We start from the raw sequence: 18842 nt of genomic DNA, 5'->3' as shown, positions 1-18842 counted from the left end.
AAACATGTTTGAGGCGTGATAACTTGCGGCTTACTGTATTCTTTCTGTGATCAGGTCTGCAAACCTTCAAGTCGTCGACGTCCGTGGTAGAGCTGGTGATGCTGCTGTGCTCGCAGGAGTGGCAGAACTCACTGCAGAAGCACGCGGGGCTAGCCTTCATAGAGCTGATCAACGAGGGAAGGTTGCTGTCACACGCCATGCGTGACCACATCGTGCGCGTCGCCAACGAGGCCGAGTTCATCCTGAACCGTATGCGCGCCGACGACGTGCTCAAGCACGCTGACTTTGAGGTGACGTGCAACACGACATTACATCTACCATATAAACACTACACCACACTATCATTGCAATATGTATAGCTTTTACGTACACCTCAAAACCTTTTACACACTGATTACATCTTAATGTAATATTTCAATAATAATGCACGTAGCATTATTTTAAAACAATTATTACACAAAATTTATCTGAAATGAAGCCCATGCAAAAAAAATATTTAAATAACTATATCAAATGTATCTTAATGTTATTCAAATCCTTTGGTTTTTATGACCATGTCTGAACAAACAGTAACAATAAACAGCTATTACAAAAAAAGCAATAGTAGAATAGATATGGAATGGTTGTTCTGTGTGCAGTGCCTGTGTGCCGCTACGAGCGCCGAGCGCGCTGAAGAAGAGCGCACGTGCGAGCGGCTGATAGCGGCAGGACGCCGGCGCGACCAGGCCGCCGCCTCGCGCCTGCTCGACAAGCTGCAACCCCGGTGACTATCCACAATACATATACATCCTTATTATATTACTCTAGTCAATAGGTTCATGGGAATCTCTTCGAAGTTAATCCATTGAACAGCATTATATTACAAATATTGCTTAGTAGATAAAATTAACTATTTATAACCATGTGTTGCCTTTAGTAAGGCCGTACGCGTTTAACCATTGATCGGGCTGATCCCAACTTTCATTAACCATTCGTCTATAACCATTACAGGGCCGGTCCGAGTAACCATTTTACCATTGTAACCAATTCATTGTAGAGATCCGCGTACTCACAAGTAGAACCATTAAATAAAGTTATTTAATGTGCTATAGATTAATTTAGTACCTTAAGTAAATAAATATTATTACCATAGAAACCAATTTAAATATCTACCCCTAAGTGCATCCTTTTTTGGTCCTTCGAGCCGGATGAACCAGCGACCTATGGATATCTAGCCCTAAATGCACCCCTTTTCAGAATCTATTTTTTATAGTATCATGAAACACGAATATCGTCATACCTCTCAATCTATTGTGAAAATGAGGGGTTAGCGAGATGAAAATTTAGATAATGCTATTTTTAAAATCTCCATCTTAATTCGTGCAACAAGATTGACGAACCCCCTCAAGCCATTTCAGATTCTCGGATCACCCGCCTGGATTCACAAACAACAGTTGACTTCAATTTAGAAATAAGTGTATTTTTTTAATTATTTATTTATCATAATTATAAATTATGCTAAAGAAACTAAAATATTATGCTTAAAATTAATTAATCTCTTTGGCGATTTTAGCGTAGTAATTGGAATTTAGTTGGTTGTGAATAATAGAAAATTTATTGAATTAAGAGTTATTTTGCGGAAATCTTTTTTCGGAGATTTTGGCGAGTCAACATGTCCTGAGGATGTCTCGTGCAGAGGCGAAACACGTGTGGAATTTCTTAAAGACAAATATTGGCGGAATTAACACTTATGAATACTTAAAACATTTAGATAATTATGTTGTTATTTTTATTGAGTGTAAATTCCGCTAAGTTTAAAGTCTTTAATAAATTCGGCACATGTTTCGCTTCTACACGAGGCATCCTCAGGAGATGTTGACTCGCTAAATTCTGGCGTGCCTGAATTCACACACAATAAAAATCACACACAACATTTGAGTGAATAATGGAGCAATATTATGTATGGGGCAGGTTGGGAGACGGCAGAATTGTGGAGTGTGAGTTTTGGAAGCTGGACTCGTGGGAGGATGACGCGCGGCGCCGACGTCGGCTGGTGCCCGACCCGCGCGGCCGGCGCCACGACCGACACACGCACGCCTCGCACGAATCGTACTCGCCCAACGACGCGATCCTGCAGGTACGTGTACCAAGGCGACTAACCCAAGAGAGGGAGAGTGTCACGGGCTCTCTTTTCTCAGATATTAATGAAGTTGAAAATCTAGCTCATTGTAACTGACTCTTTATATTCAGCAAAAAGCGCGTGTGTACTTATGTATGCACGCAAGAAGTTATACTTCTTTGGCCTAACGCAGCAAAAATCATTAATCTTGTAAAGACGGCTTTGACAATTAATTATTAAATAATGAATAAAGCTGCATGGGCTTGAACCCTTTGCCTGTCTTAATAATGGACGAAGAAACCAAAAGAATAAACGAAGACGCAAACGTCAGAAATTTTTAGGAACCAACTTCAACCCGTTATTTTTGTGTTATAATAATGCGCATCTTAAAATTTCACTCTCATCATTATTCATAACGCACCTAAAGAACTTTAACAAATAAAAAATCGTAACGAAACTCGTGTCAAACAGCTAGCAAACAAAAATTATTTTGTTTTATCAAGTTAATGCGTCGAATCACCAGGTTCGCTACCGCTATTACTGCAATTTGAGATATTGGCTTCAAAAAACTAGAGCATTCTCCATAGTCACTCGACCTAACCCCCCCCCTCCCCAGCGATTAACGTCTATTTCCTAGGGTGAAGGATTATTTCATAGGATTGAGATGAGGAGTAGTTGATGACGTCGTAGTCGTTACAGTATACGAATATTCTTAGGTGTGCATGATAAAGGGTCTTTTCAGTAAAATAGTGTGAAAGGAATTTTCAGTCTAGACTAATGTTATTCCCAGTCTATTATGCTAAAGGTGAATATATCGGCAACATACGCATTCTCACTTATTATTGAACGCCCTACGTATGTTAAAACGAGGTTTTCCTAACACTTTAGGCAAAAATCGCTCGAACGTATATCTATATGATTCGATAGGTACGCATAGACACGGGCATGGCTGAGACACGATACGAGCGATGCGGGTCAACGACCCCCACTGCGGAAGGACCGCGTAATATTTTTTAAAACGTACAGTTGCCAAGAGTACAAAATACTGCGATATTTTTTATGCATTTTTGAAGTGAAACTTTTTTATCGACGTTCATACGTCGATAAAAAAGTTTCTCTCATGAGAAATGTTTATAGTACGCGAAAAATTATGATTTCAACATTATGGATATCGTATCCGAGGTTTTCGATGCTGCAGCGAACGAATTTGGGATCATTTTTGAAATACAAGATGGCCGCCGTGCAAAATTATGATTTCAACAATATGGGTATTGTATCCGAGGTTCTCGAAGGTGCAGAGAACGAATTTGGGATCATTTATGAAATCCAAGATGGCCGCCGCGCAAAATTATGATTTCAACAATATGGGTATCGTATCCGAGGTTCTCGAGGGCGAACGAATTTGGGATATTATTATTATGGGATTATAAATACTAATAAACTATCGAATAAAATAAGTTTTGTGTAGATAGCTATCATAGTTTTATGATAATATAAAACAATTCAAATGAAAAAGCCTATTTTTCAAAAAAAAAATCTATCGAGATTTTTTTTTCGTAATCGTGTTTTCGAAACTGCTATAATTTAGATAAAGAAATGAAGATAAACATGTAAAAAATATTGGAACCTTAGTATTTGTAGAAGTATTTCAAAAGTGTTAGTTTTTAGGACTATAGCGCCTTAAAGACGTCCGAATATCTCTACGCATTAGATATAGGATCTAAGATGGTACAAAATCCTGAGACATATTAACAGTCCCTGAAATAAGCCCGAGACCCTGAGGTTCAAGAAACGACTTGAGCGAGACTGGGTCTAATAAAAAAGATGCTGATTCACTTGCAAAAGCTAGGATATCCCATATTATTATTATAGGGTTTTCGGAGCTTAAGCCTTAATATGAGCTCCTATTGACTTTCTCTATTAACTACTCTCCTCTTTTCGGTGATCCATCATCTCATTTGTAATAAATAATCGAAAAAGGCGTTGGTAGCGTATAATAAGGCAACTACTGGAATACATCAGATATGAAGCCGTTGTAGACAGAATAAAAATGATTACTGTATTCGCTTTGTGAGCCATTTCATCAAAACTACAACTGTTCCAAATGCGCGCGAGCAAACGACTGAAGCTTCTTTGATGCGGTCTCAAAAAACTGACAGCGATCGATTCGCCCCGCGGCAATTTTCAGCGTCGCCGCGCGTATTTTGCACACACCTTAAGAAGACAAAGTCTGTAGTGCGAGTGTTTTGCACTAGACTGCGAGTGTTGTTGTAATGTGCACGTGTCACAGGCGACGGAAGAGCTGCATGCCCGCATCGCGCAGGTGTCGGGCGGGGCGCAGCTACCGGCGCCGCCCGCCGCCGACCTGCTGGATGACGCGGAGCTGCTGATAGACGACCGAGACGAACAGGAGATCTCAGGTACACATCGCTCTTATTACTTTATATGACACCTTCGCGGAAAGTGCCGTTATTGTATAATGTAATGTATATTCATAGGCACGTAATTGAACTTGCTAGAAAACTGTCATAACCATAATGTTAACACCAGGAACAAACATAAGCTTATAATGCCTACCACTCGGCTAAGTCGAGTTAGTAAGTCTTTTGTGGGGCGATGTATATGTTTTTACAACAAAATCCCAGATATTATTCAAAACAAATGTATTACTAAATTCAAAATTATTGTTAAAAAAACGTTTGTGTGGTAAAGGTTACTATCACATAAATGACTTTCTTAATTATACCACATATTGGGATTGGGGCGACCGCCCTCAGGCTATTAAATAATAAGTTTAATTGTACAATATTACTTTGTAAACATATTTTTGATGAATAAAAAGCCCGCTTGCGCCCGTTCTAGACAGGTCTGACGCATACTTTTTCGAATTGGTGGTAGTTTTGGAATTTCTATAAGTGATATCACATCCTATTTTGAATAACAATATTTGAATTTGTATTGATTACGTTACAAGTGGGTCGTTTGTATTATATGACGATTCAAAGCCGGTCACTTGTTCAGATTCTTCATGGGTGTCCATTGTTGTGGACATTTAACACGACAGCAAGTAAAACACAGTCTTACCAACACACGCTGTCATTATTAGCAGCAAATGTTACAATAGTAATAATAGGTACACTTTACAAAGCCTTATGATTATGTAATTAGAAGGTGGTGTTCCCGGCATGCGCGTACGACACAACCGTGTCGGTGACGCGAACCCATAAGATTTTTCATGGGCCCCGTTAATCCTCTAGGAACTCTTTGGGTAGGTGCTAGTGTGTGTCTGCTCGGCGTTACACCGAGTACTTTGATGCGATGCGAATATACCGGTGCCCACTGATGAATGATGAATAATATGCGTGCGACTATGTCGGTGCCCGGTGACATTTGATCAAGGTTATGACCGTGTCGGTTACGCGAACCCATAAGATTTTCCCTTACCAAAAAGTGCCCAAAACGGCTAAAGAATTTTTCACTTCAAAAATTGCGTGTAACTGACGTTATCAAAAATTTTGTGGAGTGTTTATTTAGGAGATTATTTGTAGGTCCGGTGAACATGAGCACGAAGGCCAAGCTGGTGGCGCCGGGGCTAGTGGTAGGAGGTACGTTGTCGCTCACGAGCACCGAGCTGTACTTCGAGGTGGACGAGGACGACCCCGACTACAAGCGGATCGACCCCGAGGTAATTATCATATAATAGTGCAGACTTTGCCTGGTAATTATAAGAGACATATACACAAGTTCGCTTTTGGTGTGCAGTTCTACCGCTAGTGAGATTTCAAGGGCAAACAGATGATAAATAAGCAATGGAAAGGTCTGCCTATGTCTATCCGACAACTACTTGCGCGACCGTCCCACGGGGTGACAGACGGTGGAAGCGGGTGGTGTTTGCGGGGAAGGGCAACGCGTGCGACTGCCGTCCTGGATCTCCTAATTTGGCAGTGACCTTTAATTAAAAATACTTTCTAAACTTTTAGTTGCTCTAAAACATAGTCTAGAGCAAAGTCATGTACAAGGTACTACATACTTATTACAAGTGCTTACCCAGCGGACGTTTATTGTATGAATTGTCATATCTATTTATTATTCATTGACTAAATAACAAACAATCCAGTTAGGCAAGTCCAATTTTGGGAAAGAGGTCTCTCGTCGAATCCAACTCGGATAGGCAGCGTTCGGGAAGCTACGTAAAATCTTCTCGTCCCAAATACCAGTGTCTGAAGACGAAGGTTTTCAACCAGTAATATTTATACATTATTTTTACATTTTATGAAAATTTCCACTAATTTAAGGTTGTCTATTTCCATTGGTATTACACTATATATTACACCACTGGTATAATGCAACGTAGACACGGTATATTCGCGATAGGCGGCGTCCACTAACACGCGTACGAAAGCTTGGTTTCATAACGAACCCTGAACTGTGTCTTTCGGTTTTGGACATGGAATCTGTACGTAAAGGTCATATAGCGTATCTACTTCACTTTATATTGTACATCATTAGTTTGATTTTTTAGCTTAGTGGATCTGTGTGTGTGAGTGTTTTTTGCTGATAAAAATAATGTAGCTAAGTGAGATATCAAGGGCAAAAGAAGATTGCTCCATTATCTACACTGCTGTATCATTTAGCAATAAGCAAGCAAGACTCTGTTCATGGCACTCCAGACTCGGGTCTATGAAATGTTTGATAGTAACGCCCAAAATCCCAGGACAGAGCTTCCAATTCGGAGTGAATGAAGTCAGACGGACAATCTAATTTCTCTTCGGAAAAAGGGGCGGGTTGAAATCATCCTTCTGCCTGTCCCACCTGGCATCTAGTGATATTTTTTTTAGTGATTTCAACTCAATTCCTTTTATTTTCAAAAATTGTGTGTCTACAGAAAGAGATGGTTCAATAGAACATTCTTACAAAATATACGTATAGTATAACACTCGTAAAGATATCAAAGAAGCAGCATATAATAAATAAGTAATAATATTATAAAGTGATAAATAGTGCGTCTTCTCAAATTCGTGCATCTATTAGCTAGAACAAGTTAACAGTTCGTAATAAATTATCGATTTCAAGGCGAGTGTCGCGACATGAGACGGTGAGACGTCGATATCGGAAATAGCGTTTTACAGCTTATTAATGATATTCTTCATAAATTCTCTATTTTATTGCGATATAAATTATGTTTTTTTCTCGGACGGATCGTATTATAAATGATGTAGGGTGGAGAACCACTGATGGTCGTACGAGCTACGAGGATGACAAAAGTGATTTTAAATAAGGTGCGACGTTAACCTTTGTTTTATTATTTATTACGGGCTCTTGTTTGTTCAAGAGAAGTTTAATAGAAATTATAACCCTATTTCGATACAAATTTTATCCTATGAGCCAAAACAGGTAGTTGTCAATATAAACTTTATGCGCTAGTGTATAAAGTTTAGATTAATTTGCAATAAAGTGTCGCTAGGGATGTTCACAACTCAGGTGACGTTATCGATATCGTGTATAGGCGTGTAATGTGGCCGGTAACCAAATATGAGGCAGTATGAGACACGAACAATGGCGTCCCGCAGCGTGGTGTCCGCTTGGCGCCGCTCGTGCGAGCCCATCCTCAATGTCGATATCGATATTAACTTTTTTTTTAATTTTAGGAGAAAACAAAATACATCATCAACTTTGCATGATCAATGACATTAAAAATGCTTTGTTCTACTTTTGTAATATTTATATTGAACATAAAGAATATTTTTTAAAGTTAAAATGTTTTAAATGTCGTATAGTTAACAATAAAATGTTATTAAGTATTCATGAATTAAAATGCAATCGTGTTTACTCACTGAATAACTTGAATAATCGATATCGATAGTTGTGTTGGTCTGTCGTGATCATACAGCCGCGGCGTGTGGTTTGCCTCCTGAGCATTTGATCTCGAATAGCGGACAGCGGGATAAAGGCTCCCCGCGATGCAGACGCCGCAGACTCCTATTATTATTATACTCCACATAACATAGTACGGACTTGAACTTACTTCTTTCCGCTTTAAATCGGGTATTATGTTTGAATATCAAACTAATGATATACTAGATACTAAATGGTCTTAATTATTGATCAGCAACATATGCCACATAGTAATTTATGCAAATTTGTGAGTGAAATATGGTTAAAATTTAGAAAAGTATAGCTCCAGGCTATGTTTGCTTATCTCTTTAAAATAATGAATTCATTGCATCTCGAGGTGAAATTATTTTGTATCGATAATGGTCCAAGTGACGCAAATAAGCGATTTGGGATTACATCTACCGTAAATATTGCCTTAGGAATATACTTAATGGAATCGGATAACATTTGTGATTATGTATATCAAAGTGCGCATATTTGATGTATGAGATTTTATATATTTTCTTTAAGCTAAAAATCACAATTCATAAACATCCAACCTATTATATATTTAAAAGTCTGACGCGAGCCCCTCAAGATCTTTTTAGATGAAAGACGATTATTTAATATAATATGAATGTATTACTAAGTAACAGCATTACGAAACTACAGCATTCACGACTAACTTCCAATCACACAACTCCAGTTAAAAGGACTGTTTAGATAAAAAGGAAAAAAAATAATATAATCTTTAATACTCTCAATACAATAAATTATAGAATCATATTTGCAGCCAAACAACACGTAGTAGGTAAATCCGCTAGTGCCTATGGTTTGTACGGCGCCCGCGGACGAGTCATTATACGATCTGTATCCGAAGTATTATTTACTGCGACTAATTCAAACGATTTCAAAGATTGTAAATTGAATTCGTAATGGGGCTTTTTATTTGTTTATGCTAATGCACGGTTTTAATTAAGCGTGTCGTGTTTATGTTGGGTTCGAGTTGGAGCGAGACGTAGCATTGCCTGCAATGGAATTCTAAATATTTGCCTACCTACCTTTGAACATCTATTTTAATGTTTTTTTTTTTTAACTATATATTTGATTTACACTTTATACAACTTCTAGGTAATAGTTAAATTGAATACATAAGTTTATGCATCCTTGCATGCTTCCATATTATACGTATGATTAAAATATGTTTTATTTCTAATAATTCTTGAAATCCTTCAAATAAGATTTTTATGAATTGTAGTCGGATGATGTTTTCTCTAAATTATGTACCTAAAAGGTCCCGGGGTAATTCGGTACTGCAGTAGTCGTGTCCGTTGTTCCCACGTCAACGTTGGCACTGATGCGGATACGTCATAAATATATACGTTGCGTCAATCTGACAGCTCCCAGGGTATCTGACACGTGTCATCGTGACGTGAGATTTATGACGTCGTCTTGACAAGTGATTTTCAATCTTGGGCGCCTTTGCCAATAAGCTACTTTACAATGAAAATAAAGGCTAGCTTTTTGTTATTTTTGTATCCGGTTGGCTCCGAACACGGAGCCTACCTGTCTTTTCTGTATTTCGTTTAATAAATTGATTTTAAACAAAGATATCCTTTTTTATGCGGCGGCAATATATATATATATAATTTTTGAATAAATTCGTGTTAAGGTATATTTAATTCGTAAGACTATTTTGTTTGGGACTAAACTTTTCATATAATTAATTATTTCTAATTCCTCTGATTATGCAAGAAAGTATTGTCGAATATGTTTACCCACCATCAGGTAAAGGTGTTCTTATTTGTTCTCCTATTCCAAAATACGAATTGTAAAACTCGTAAGTTGTAAGTTGTAAGTTTTACACCCCGAGTATTTCGACTGTATTCATTTCAATAAGATATAAATCAAGATAATAAAAATTTATTACTAATCTTAATTTGTTACCAATGTTTTTATTATATGTTGCAATTATTTTAAATTCTTTTCTTGTGATTTGCTTACCTGAAATCATTTACATTTAAACTTTATAGAATATATATATTACATCTTACTCCGAGGACTTAGACAAAGGGTCACACCTAATGTTAATCGGATTTCACTATTTTATTTTGAAATAAAGTATTGCACCATCGTGAAGCGACTCATAAATGGGTGGAAAACTGTTTATTGAGTATTTTTTTTTTAAACTGATACAAACTAAAATTAATCAGCTAAACCCACTGATTGCTTGCTTGTCGTGCTGCACAAATTTGATATATTTATAAGTACCCATTGTAAACTGTATATAATATTATGTATATTTTATCCTTTTCGATTTTTCAAAGGTATTTTATTCAATTTTGAGATTTATGAACCTACCACCCATTGTAAAAGAATGCGTTAAACCTGCCAAGGCCGGGTTCAAGTCACTCGGCTATGTCAGCATACCATCATGACGATCAATAAAATAATTGTCATTGTGTATTAGTGTTAATAAGTTAGGCGGAGCGTCGCCCCTCTCGCATGTAGCGCACAGGAATTCAGGCGCCAGATGTAAGCCCGATAACCGTCTCCCGCTGTCTCGCTTTATCTACGCGATTCTATCGATATCGACAATGTTTGTTCCCATCATTTGGCTAACTAGATAATATTATCAAGTTATAAGTTAAATTTACTCGCTGCTGGAGTATTTTTTAATGGTAGAGAAGGCTCAAGGGGCGTCCGGTACATCTTATGGGACGTGATCATCGCCACGAAAACTCTTGTAACACTAGAGGTATCACAGGAGCGTTGCAGACCAAGGTGTATGCGCTTTTTTTGGTCCTGGGTACATCGCGCAAGAATTTTCTTCACAAAGTGTGGTAGGTCCTGACAGAAAGTTCCTTGAAAAACGCCTGTAGATAAATGCCACTGATAGGTAGGTTGAGGTAGTCTCTCGCTTGAGCGAATGAAGAATGACCATCAATACATGACCCCTAGTTTCTTAGAAGCCAATTTGCCTTTGCTTTCCAGTTGTTTAAGTTTTTTATTCAATTTTGACATTTTCATCTGCCATTACAAACTGCCAGTTACAATATTATTCCCATATTTTTAAATAAAGAAATATTAATATATGAGCGATAACACTAAATCATACATTTTGTGGTATTCGAGAGGTTATAGGGAGCGCATACCGCATCAAAGATATGAGCACGTGTGGCACGCGGGCGGGGCGCCGCCGTCTTTACACTAATTGCTGGCAGCGGAGCGCTACCGGGGGGCAGAGCCGTTTAATTGGAGCCCTATTTCAAATACTCATTTCTAGTTAGCGTGGCTCATGTGGTTCTGATTAAGGAAGGAAGCGACATTTCGCAGAGCGCGCTTTTTATCGTCTGCTGAGAATTGTCGAGTGACGTCACGCGTAGCGCGTCACGCGACCGTTAGCGACTACCTTCCGTTTCTCCGGTGTGGCTCTTTCATGATATTGAATTTTAAAATAAGAAAGACATCACCTTATATTTAGGTTGATTTGCATTCGTCTAATAAGGATTCTAATCTTTACATTTTTTAATTCTGATACATACATTCTTTCTTAAATATGATATTTATTTATTTAATAAGTAGAACCTTATAAATAATATTATGTGTAATGTACACATAATATTATCCTTACAAACTAGTCTTATACATTAAAGGGTATCGTGTCTGATATGTATAAAATTTACGGTGTACTTTACTTTGTGAAATAGTAATAATATTAAATTATTTTAAATTTTTAAATAATTAATAACGTAAAAATAAATTTTGAAATGCTCCCAAATCTTTTTCTTAAACTATATAAAGAGTCAAGAAACACGTTCAACTCGATGCGATCAATCATTAAATTCTACCAATCATTAGATCTCAAAAATGCGCTTAACCGGAGACTGTAAGCCTAGCTTAGATCTACAGGTTGGGGTTTGGAAAAAATTTGAAGTCAATGATGACACGTGTTTTCGTTTGTGTTAATCTACAGCAATTTAAGTTACTACAATTTCCGTTGCCATTGGCAACAGCAAATTCTCTATACTATTAATGTTTCCAAACCGAGCTAAGCGAATATTATCTAGCTTGTCAGGTCCATTATTGTGAGTGTGCTCTTGTTGAGGATTCGAATGAATTTCGCGTTTTTTTTTATGGCGTCTGGTGACATATTAGATTTCATACACCTCTGAGTTTCTAATACTATTAGGCATCCATATTTTTTAGTATAATAGTATGAATTATGTTTGACTTTCAGATGATAATTGACAACATCACCATGGGATAGTTCTTGTCCTTCAGAATTGAACACCTTGGTGATGAAAATGGCGGAGATTAATTAATGTTACAAGAACATATTTGATTTCGCTTTTCTCCATTTTTCTTATTTCTTGAATCTATGGCTTGATCTTCAGAATAGACTGTGCTAGTCAGCTGCGTACACACATGGCCCAGTTCTGCACTTTGACATAGAAAATATATCTCTTAGTTAGGATATTTTATAAATAGTTCTTGACTCTAACCTGCATCTTCTCGCCGATTTACAGTGCGAGTGTGGTACTACTCCATTCTGGCACGTTCCTTGACGCTCCTTTATCAAAACGCCCTTAGAATAATTTATCAATTAAGACACTAATCCAACATTTATATAAAGTAAAACTAAAACAGTTGCTAGTGATACGTACGGTATGCACACGTGGTCGCTAACTATGGGTCTTATAAGTAAGCTCATGGTCGCTCAGAGGGTAAGGGAGAGGGCTATGCTCGGAGTTTCCCTGCGAAATCGAATCAGAAATAAGGAGATCCAAAGGAGTACCAAAGTTCGGGACATAGCCCAGATAGTTGCAAAACTGAGGTGGCAGTGGGCAGGACACATAGCTCGACGGACAAATGGCCGTTGAGGCAGTAAAGTCCTCGAATGGCGACCACGTACCGTAAGACGTAGTGTTGGTAGGCCCGCCACAAGATGGACCAACGATCTGGTCAAGATCGCCGGAATCGGTTGGCAGCGCAGGATCGATCGTCATGGCAAACTTTGGAGGAGGCCTTTGTCCAGCAATGGACGTCTTACGGCTAAAGTTATGAATATGATGATGAAAAGTAAAACAATTATAAACGGAAATAATAATTAAAATGAACTTATTAAAGATATTTAGCTGTATTTTAATAACAATATTAAAAAACAGCCTTGATTTTTTCGTCTTGTTTTTGTTCAAAATTAATAAGGAAAAAAACTTACCCCATTAATCAGCTCTGCATGAAATAAAAGTTGTTCGCATTTTTGACATAATATGAGTTTGAAAAAGTTAGGAAGCGTTGAACAACAGATGCGAGAGTTCACAGGCGTTCGTGTGAGGTTATCGTGAGGAAAGTGGATAACGATACTGTGGAGTGGCACGATCACCAGCAGGAGTGGCGTGACGGTGGCTGAAAGGTGGCTTTGGGGTCGTAAAACGGGGTCATACAAACTTATGTTGACACCAAACATGCATTTACATCTATTAAAACCAGCAAAGTAAATTGTACAACACTCAATAATATAAAAGTTATTATGTTATTTCCGTTCGTACATCCGACGATATTAAAAAGAGAATAGGGAGAAGAATGTTTCTGTCAAGACATAGCAGGAACACAGCAGAGTGGATGAAGGACACAGAACAAGATTGTTTTCGAGTTATGATTGCGAAACTGAAGTGACAGTGGACAGGGCAAATACTTCTAGGACAGTTGGCCGTTGGGGCCGTAAAGTCGACCACGTACCGGAAGACGCAGTGTTGGTAGTCCCCCCACAAGATGGACCGATGATCTGCTGAAGACCGTCAGAATAGGTTACATGAGAGCAGCGCAGAACGTAAGTCCGTCGTGGAAATCTTTGGAAATGGAAATAATATATTGGGCACTCCTTCCACTCGGGAGTTTATGGAGATATCAGGACAAACACCACTAGTAATAATCTTTAGATTCATCCAACATACAAATGAGCGTTTATTGAATGATAAATTCATGTCAGGAATTGTATTTTAAAGTGGGCACAAAGCGAAGTCATCAAATTGGTGTTTTGTTGTGAGCAACCAATAAATTGACACCAACTACTACGTACTTGCGGAATATGTAAGTGCAGTGCTAGGGTTACCACGCTGTTGCATGTTTGATGACACAACTTGAACAGTGGTTACTTTTTTTCATAAAGAAACATTTTACATTTATATTATTGTAAAAAAAAGTATTTTACCGCCAGTGTTTATAATTCTAAATTCTTTAAACCTAAATTATTTATTGTTAATTTAAACGAGGTATTTTATACACTGCGTACGGAATACGCAGCCGGTTGGTTATTTGTGTTTTAAAGACGAGGAACGAATTTAGGTCAGCATATATTTCAATGATGATCATTTTAATATTCAGATATAATAGGAAATAGTATTTAATATATGAATAGGAAATAGAATAAAAATTTCCTATTATATTATCTGAACCGTTTGTATTCCTGAATGTCATCCTTTTTACTGATTAATCAACACTAATAATAATCTAACAACCAATATTTCAAATAGAATTTCAATTAGAGTTTTAGTTATAGTGGATTTAAAGTCAATTGTATTTTTTGTTAAACAAATCATGCATTTGTCTACACAAAGTAAGGTACCATCTAGTCAAGGGATACTGATGAAGAAGACCACAAATGGCCAATGGTCAACAACATAGCTAAGCAACAATAACCGACCAAATTTAAAGGGAATGCAAATATCATACCACTGACCTGACATCCAGATGGTGGGGATGATATCGTAATTTTTAGCGTGTCGTGCGAAGGTGGTATTCGGCGGTAGGAATCGGGTCAAACAGCTCTTTGGAACACTCCCCGTGATAAACATAGGAATAATAATAATTCATATTTTTTATGTAATGTAGCCGTGCTTGGCTTAATAGAATTGTCATGAAACGTACTCTTCCTTTATATAAATTCCCTTTCTGTAAATTGAATTCTTACTGTCCTCGAGAATAATTACTACTTAAGTTCTAATTTAAAATTATTATTTATTCGCGCTATTCCGCTACGCGCTGTACTCATAGTACTTATCCTTACTCGCATCCTTAATCTACCGCCTTTTAGGTTGCTTAAAATAAACTTAAATTGTTTAAAATTATTATTTGGAATATTGTTTTTTTTTTTGCAAAAAAAAATATTAACAAATGTTTTATTGAGTATTTGTGTACATGTTTCCTAATTAACGTAATTATGTTGGTAGAAGTACCTATCAGACATATTTTATAAACAGGCTCGGTATTATATTCTTACATCATTATCATCATCAGCCGAAAGACGTCAACTGCTGGACAAAGGCCTCCTCCAAAGATTTCCACGACTATCGGTCCTGCGCTGCCCTCATCCAACGTATTCCGGCGGTCTTGACCAGATCTTCGGTTTCATATTATACAATAATAAATATAATAATTCTAACATAGTCCTCTTTAATAAAGGTTTATTATAGGAAAAAAGACTAGAAAATACACACCCTACCCTAGATTAGAAATAAGTGCCAACTATTAGACAGGTTGACGTATTGCCTGAAAATAACAATGGCCGATAAAATACAAAGCTGCAATATTAAAATGGAGTCATCTGAATACGTGAGGCGCAAGATACGCGCGCGCATTACCAATTAATATCTAGTGTTCTCGGAAATGGTGTTTGTAAGGCGAGTATGGGAACTAGAAACTAGCAGTACTCAGTAGCCAGTAGGTGCTGTCCGCAATGGGCATTCCTCCGCGGCCTCTGATGAACGGTGGCCGCGTGTTCCACGAACCAGTATTTGCCTGATTGAACCTATAATCGAATATGATAATGTCAGTTGTATATCCTTAATGTCAGCTTTTCATTTTTTGTGAACAAAATTTTACATCAATATTAAAATTCATGGTCTTCCTTTTATTTCTGATGATATGTTGAGTAGCAAAAAGCCTCATGATGCAGCTTTTCGATCGGTATGATAAAGCTACAGGATATTTTTTACTCATGGAGCGGGTTCGATTCCCGGATCAATTAGGCAATTATTTAAAAATTTATTATTTAAGTTTAAATTGTTTTTTAAATTAAAACAAAATCTTCTTTCAGTAAAATGTTACATCTGCAATATTTAGGGTACTTCCCGTAGATTTGGCTTAGCCGTGGGACGCCCTGTAGACCCTCGTTTACGTAAACTTTATATCTCTAATCGTCTATCAGAAATTTCATGTTTTCTGTTATAGGATATGAAGACATCTCATATATCTTATTCGTAAGTCGTTAACAAGTTAAATTAGTTAATTATTCGTAAGCAAATTTCTATGTATCTAGGCAATGTTTGTTTGGTTTTAATCTTGCACTGCTATTTCACCCAGATGAAAAACTTACTCTTGGTTATCAATTTATAACTATTAATATAAAACGGTAGATTGTCAATGGACTTCATTTCTTACACTTTAACGGCTTGGTATTAGTGGCAAGTCGTGTACTTATTGCTCTCCCTCGTAGGGACATGAAACAACGCGGAATTATGGTGCTTTTAAGTATATCTTATTGCAGAAACCTGCAACCATACGAGGGTGATCCTGAAATTTTTTAGAACTGGCCACTTGTAAACAAAATATAAATAAATTTAAATTTTAAAAGTGGAACTCTTTATTGATATTATTAAGTATGATTTTTTATATGAGATGTGGAAAACGGGCAGGAGGCTGACGGGATGGGGAGTGGTGAGGCAGCCACCCACAAAACCAGGGGTCAAGAGATGCGTTGGCGGCAACGAGGCAAGAAATTTCTCGAAAAACGCACGGTTGTAGAATGTCAGACGTCAAAGTGATACGCGTGGTATTAAGCATTTCGACGTAATGTCCGGTGAATTCGGTCGCTGGTTTCAACCCGAACAACTCCTCTGAACACTCTTCGTGATAAATGAAGTAGAAGATACAGAGATTACCCACATCGTTACGGATCGCCAAAGAGAATGTATTTTATTCATATGTCAAGTGCTCAGTGGTTACATGGGATGCAACGATGTTTCGATGTGAATATTTTATTATATTTCACACGTTTCATGAGGTTTTGATATCTAAGAAATTTCAGTTTGACCCTATTATCAATATTGCATTTCATCAGTTAGTCTTCTTTACTAGACTACTACTTCTCTACTAGATTACTATGGATGCGTTGATTTCTGAAGTTTTTCATGTATGTTGATTTTCAAATAAATTTATTATCCTTACTTATTAATCAACTTATCAAGCAATCTCTAGAATACTAATTTATTTTTGTCATTTTTTCACTATTTATTCGATGATCTTTGATTTTACGTCGTTGTTGGCGTTCTTGATTGTGTATGGTTTGTAATAGTTTTGATTATATCGATACGACAGAAACCAAAAGTAATTGTCGATCCCGCGGAATGGAAATGAAATAAAAGGAAAGTAACCAGCAATCATAGCACAGCAGGTACCGTTGGTGCCCGGGTGAGGCAATTTCCTCGGCAGGAAGGCTCAGCTCGTGTTCGCCTCGGGGGGCTCGCGGGTGGTCCATGCTCCGCCGTCCGTTGTCCGCGGCGCTAGCGACAGGACACTAAACGCCTCCTCAACGGCCATGACAGCCTGGTGTCCATTATCACGACCTATTTACATGTCACGCAAATTACACTTAAACAACAAGAAAATAGGGACAAATTACTGTTACTTTAATCTTTAATATATAATCTAAACCACCGAACCGATTTTGATAAAATTTAGTACAGAGATAGACTAGAGCTTGAAAAGGACATAGGCTACATTTTATTGCAATAAAATAAATGGAAGGGTTAAAATAGGTGATGGCAGTTTGTATGGAAATTCGTCATGATCGAACATAAAACTCTGAAACTTTGTATTTAGCACTCGATAAGCAATAATTTATAAACATTGAATGTTATAGTTATTTATTTGTTCGAGCATTTGTTAAACTTTGACCTATATGGGGATGAATCATGAAATAGGAGATAAATGTTCGCAGGAAAATACTAATTAAGAAACTGTCTACAATGACAAGGGATATGCGCTGTATCATAGAAGAGCAGAAAGAGCAGTTTGTATGTGTATTATTTAAAAAGTATCCTAAAGAATAAAAAAAAATTGCTCAAAGTAACGTTTCAACGCGGACGAATTCTCGGGTAAAAACTAATTAGATAGTTAGATATTTTACTCTTCTACACCATATGCGATACGACCCTCCTCTCGCACCGTCTTGCCTTCTACAAACAAAGAACGGTGGTTGAGGAATATGATCATTCAGAAGTACAATTATGTTTCAATTTTAACAAATTAAATAAGATTACAAATGTCCGATTTTCTATTGTTAGAACAGCGTCTGTCGGGTCAGCTAGTATTATTATGATATAGATAGACACTACTTTCACTGTAGAGTCGGGCTCGTATTTATTCCTGTTACTAGAATGTTTTAATACCGTTAAGTAACCTTGTCAGGGCTGCTCTTTACCTACAATATAAGGGTGTTTATATTAATCATGGTTTGTGCTAAAAACAATTCCTTTTTTAAAGTCGTCGAAGCTTTTGCGATTGCGACGAGAATGGGGAAGAACAGATTCTTTCCTATTATCGTAACAAAACGAGAACAGGATCGAAACTACCCTAAATCAAAAAGTTAAATTTCGTAGTCTTGTAACACAAAAATTGACGGTTCAGTTCCGATTGTGATGAAGTTATATTCCGATTTATGGAAATCATATGATGCGTATTCTCGTATCAAATTCGTCAAGTGTTGAGAGATATTCTGGAAGATTTGGTAAAACAATATTGGTGACTTCCTGCGAGCTTGTCGCTCAAATACCATTGACACGCGACTTCAGTTAAGTTCTACGAGAAT

At 37.3% G+C, this 18842-nt stretch overlaps 1 protein-coding gene across 1 annotated transcript in view; it reads left to right on the top strand.

Annotated features, from left to right (window-relative positions):
- LOC126970780 (neurobeachin) overlaps window positions 1-18842 on the top strand; it is a 421762-nt gene that overhangs the window by 182402 nt on the left and 220518 nt on the right. Inside the window, exons 34-38 of the mRNA XM_050816853.1 lie at window positions 55-290; window positions 639-763; window positions 1951-2116; window positions 4389-4518; window positions 5647-5783. Coding sequence (XP_050672810.1) covers window positions 55-290; window positions 639-763; window positions 1951-2116; window positions 4389-4518; window positions 5647-5783 — 794 coding nt within the window. The remainder of the gene's footprint in view (window positions 1-54; window positions 291-638; window positions 764-1950; window positions 2117-4388; window positions 4519-5646; window positions 5784-18842) is intronic.

Source organism: Leptidea sinapis, chromosome 22, assembly GCF_905404315.1.
Source record: "Leptidea sinapis chromosome 22, ilLepSina1.1, whole genome shotgun sequence".
Lineage (NCBI taxonomy): Eukaryota > Metazoa > Arthropoda > Insecta > Lepidoptera > Pieridae > Leptidea > Leptidea sinapis.
Note: the sequence above shows the minus strand (reverse complement) of the source record. Positions and strands in the feature narration are given on the sequence as shown.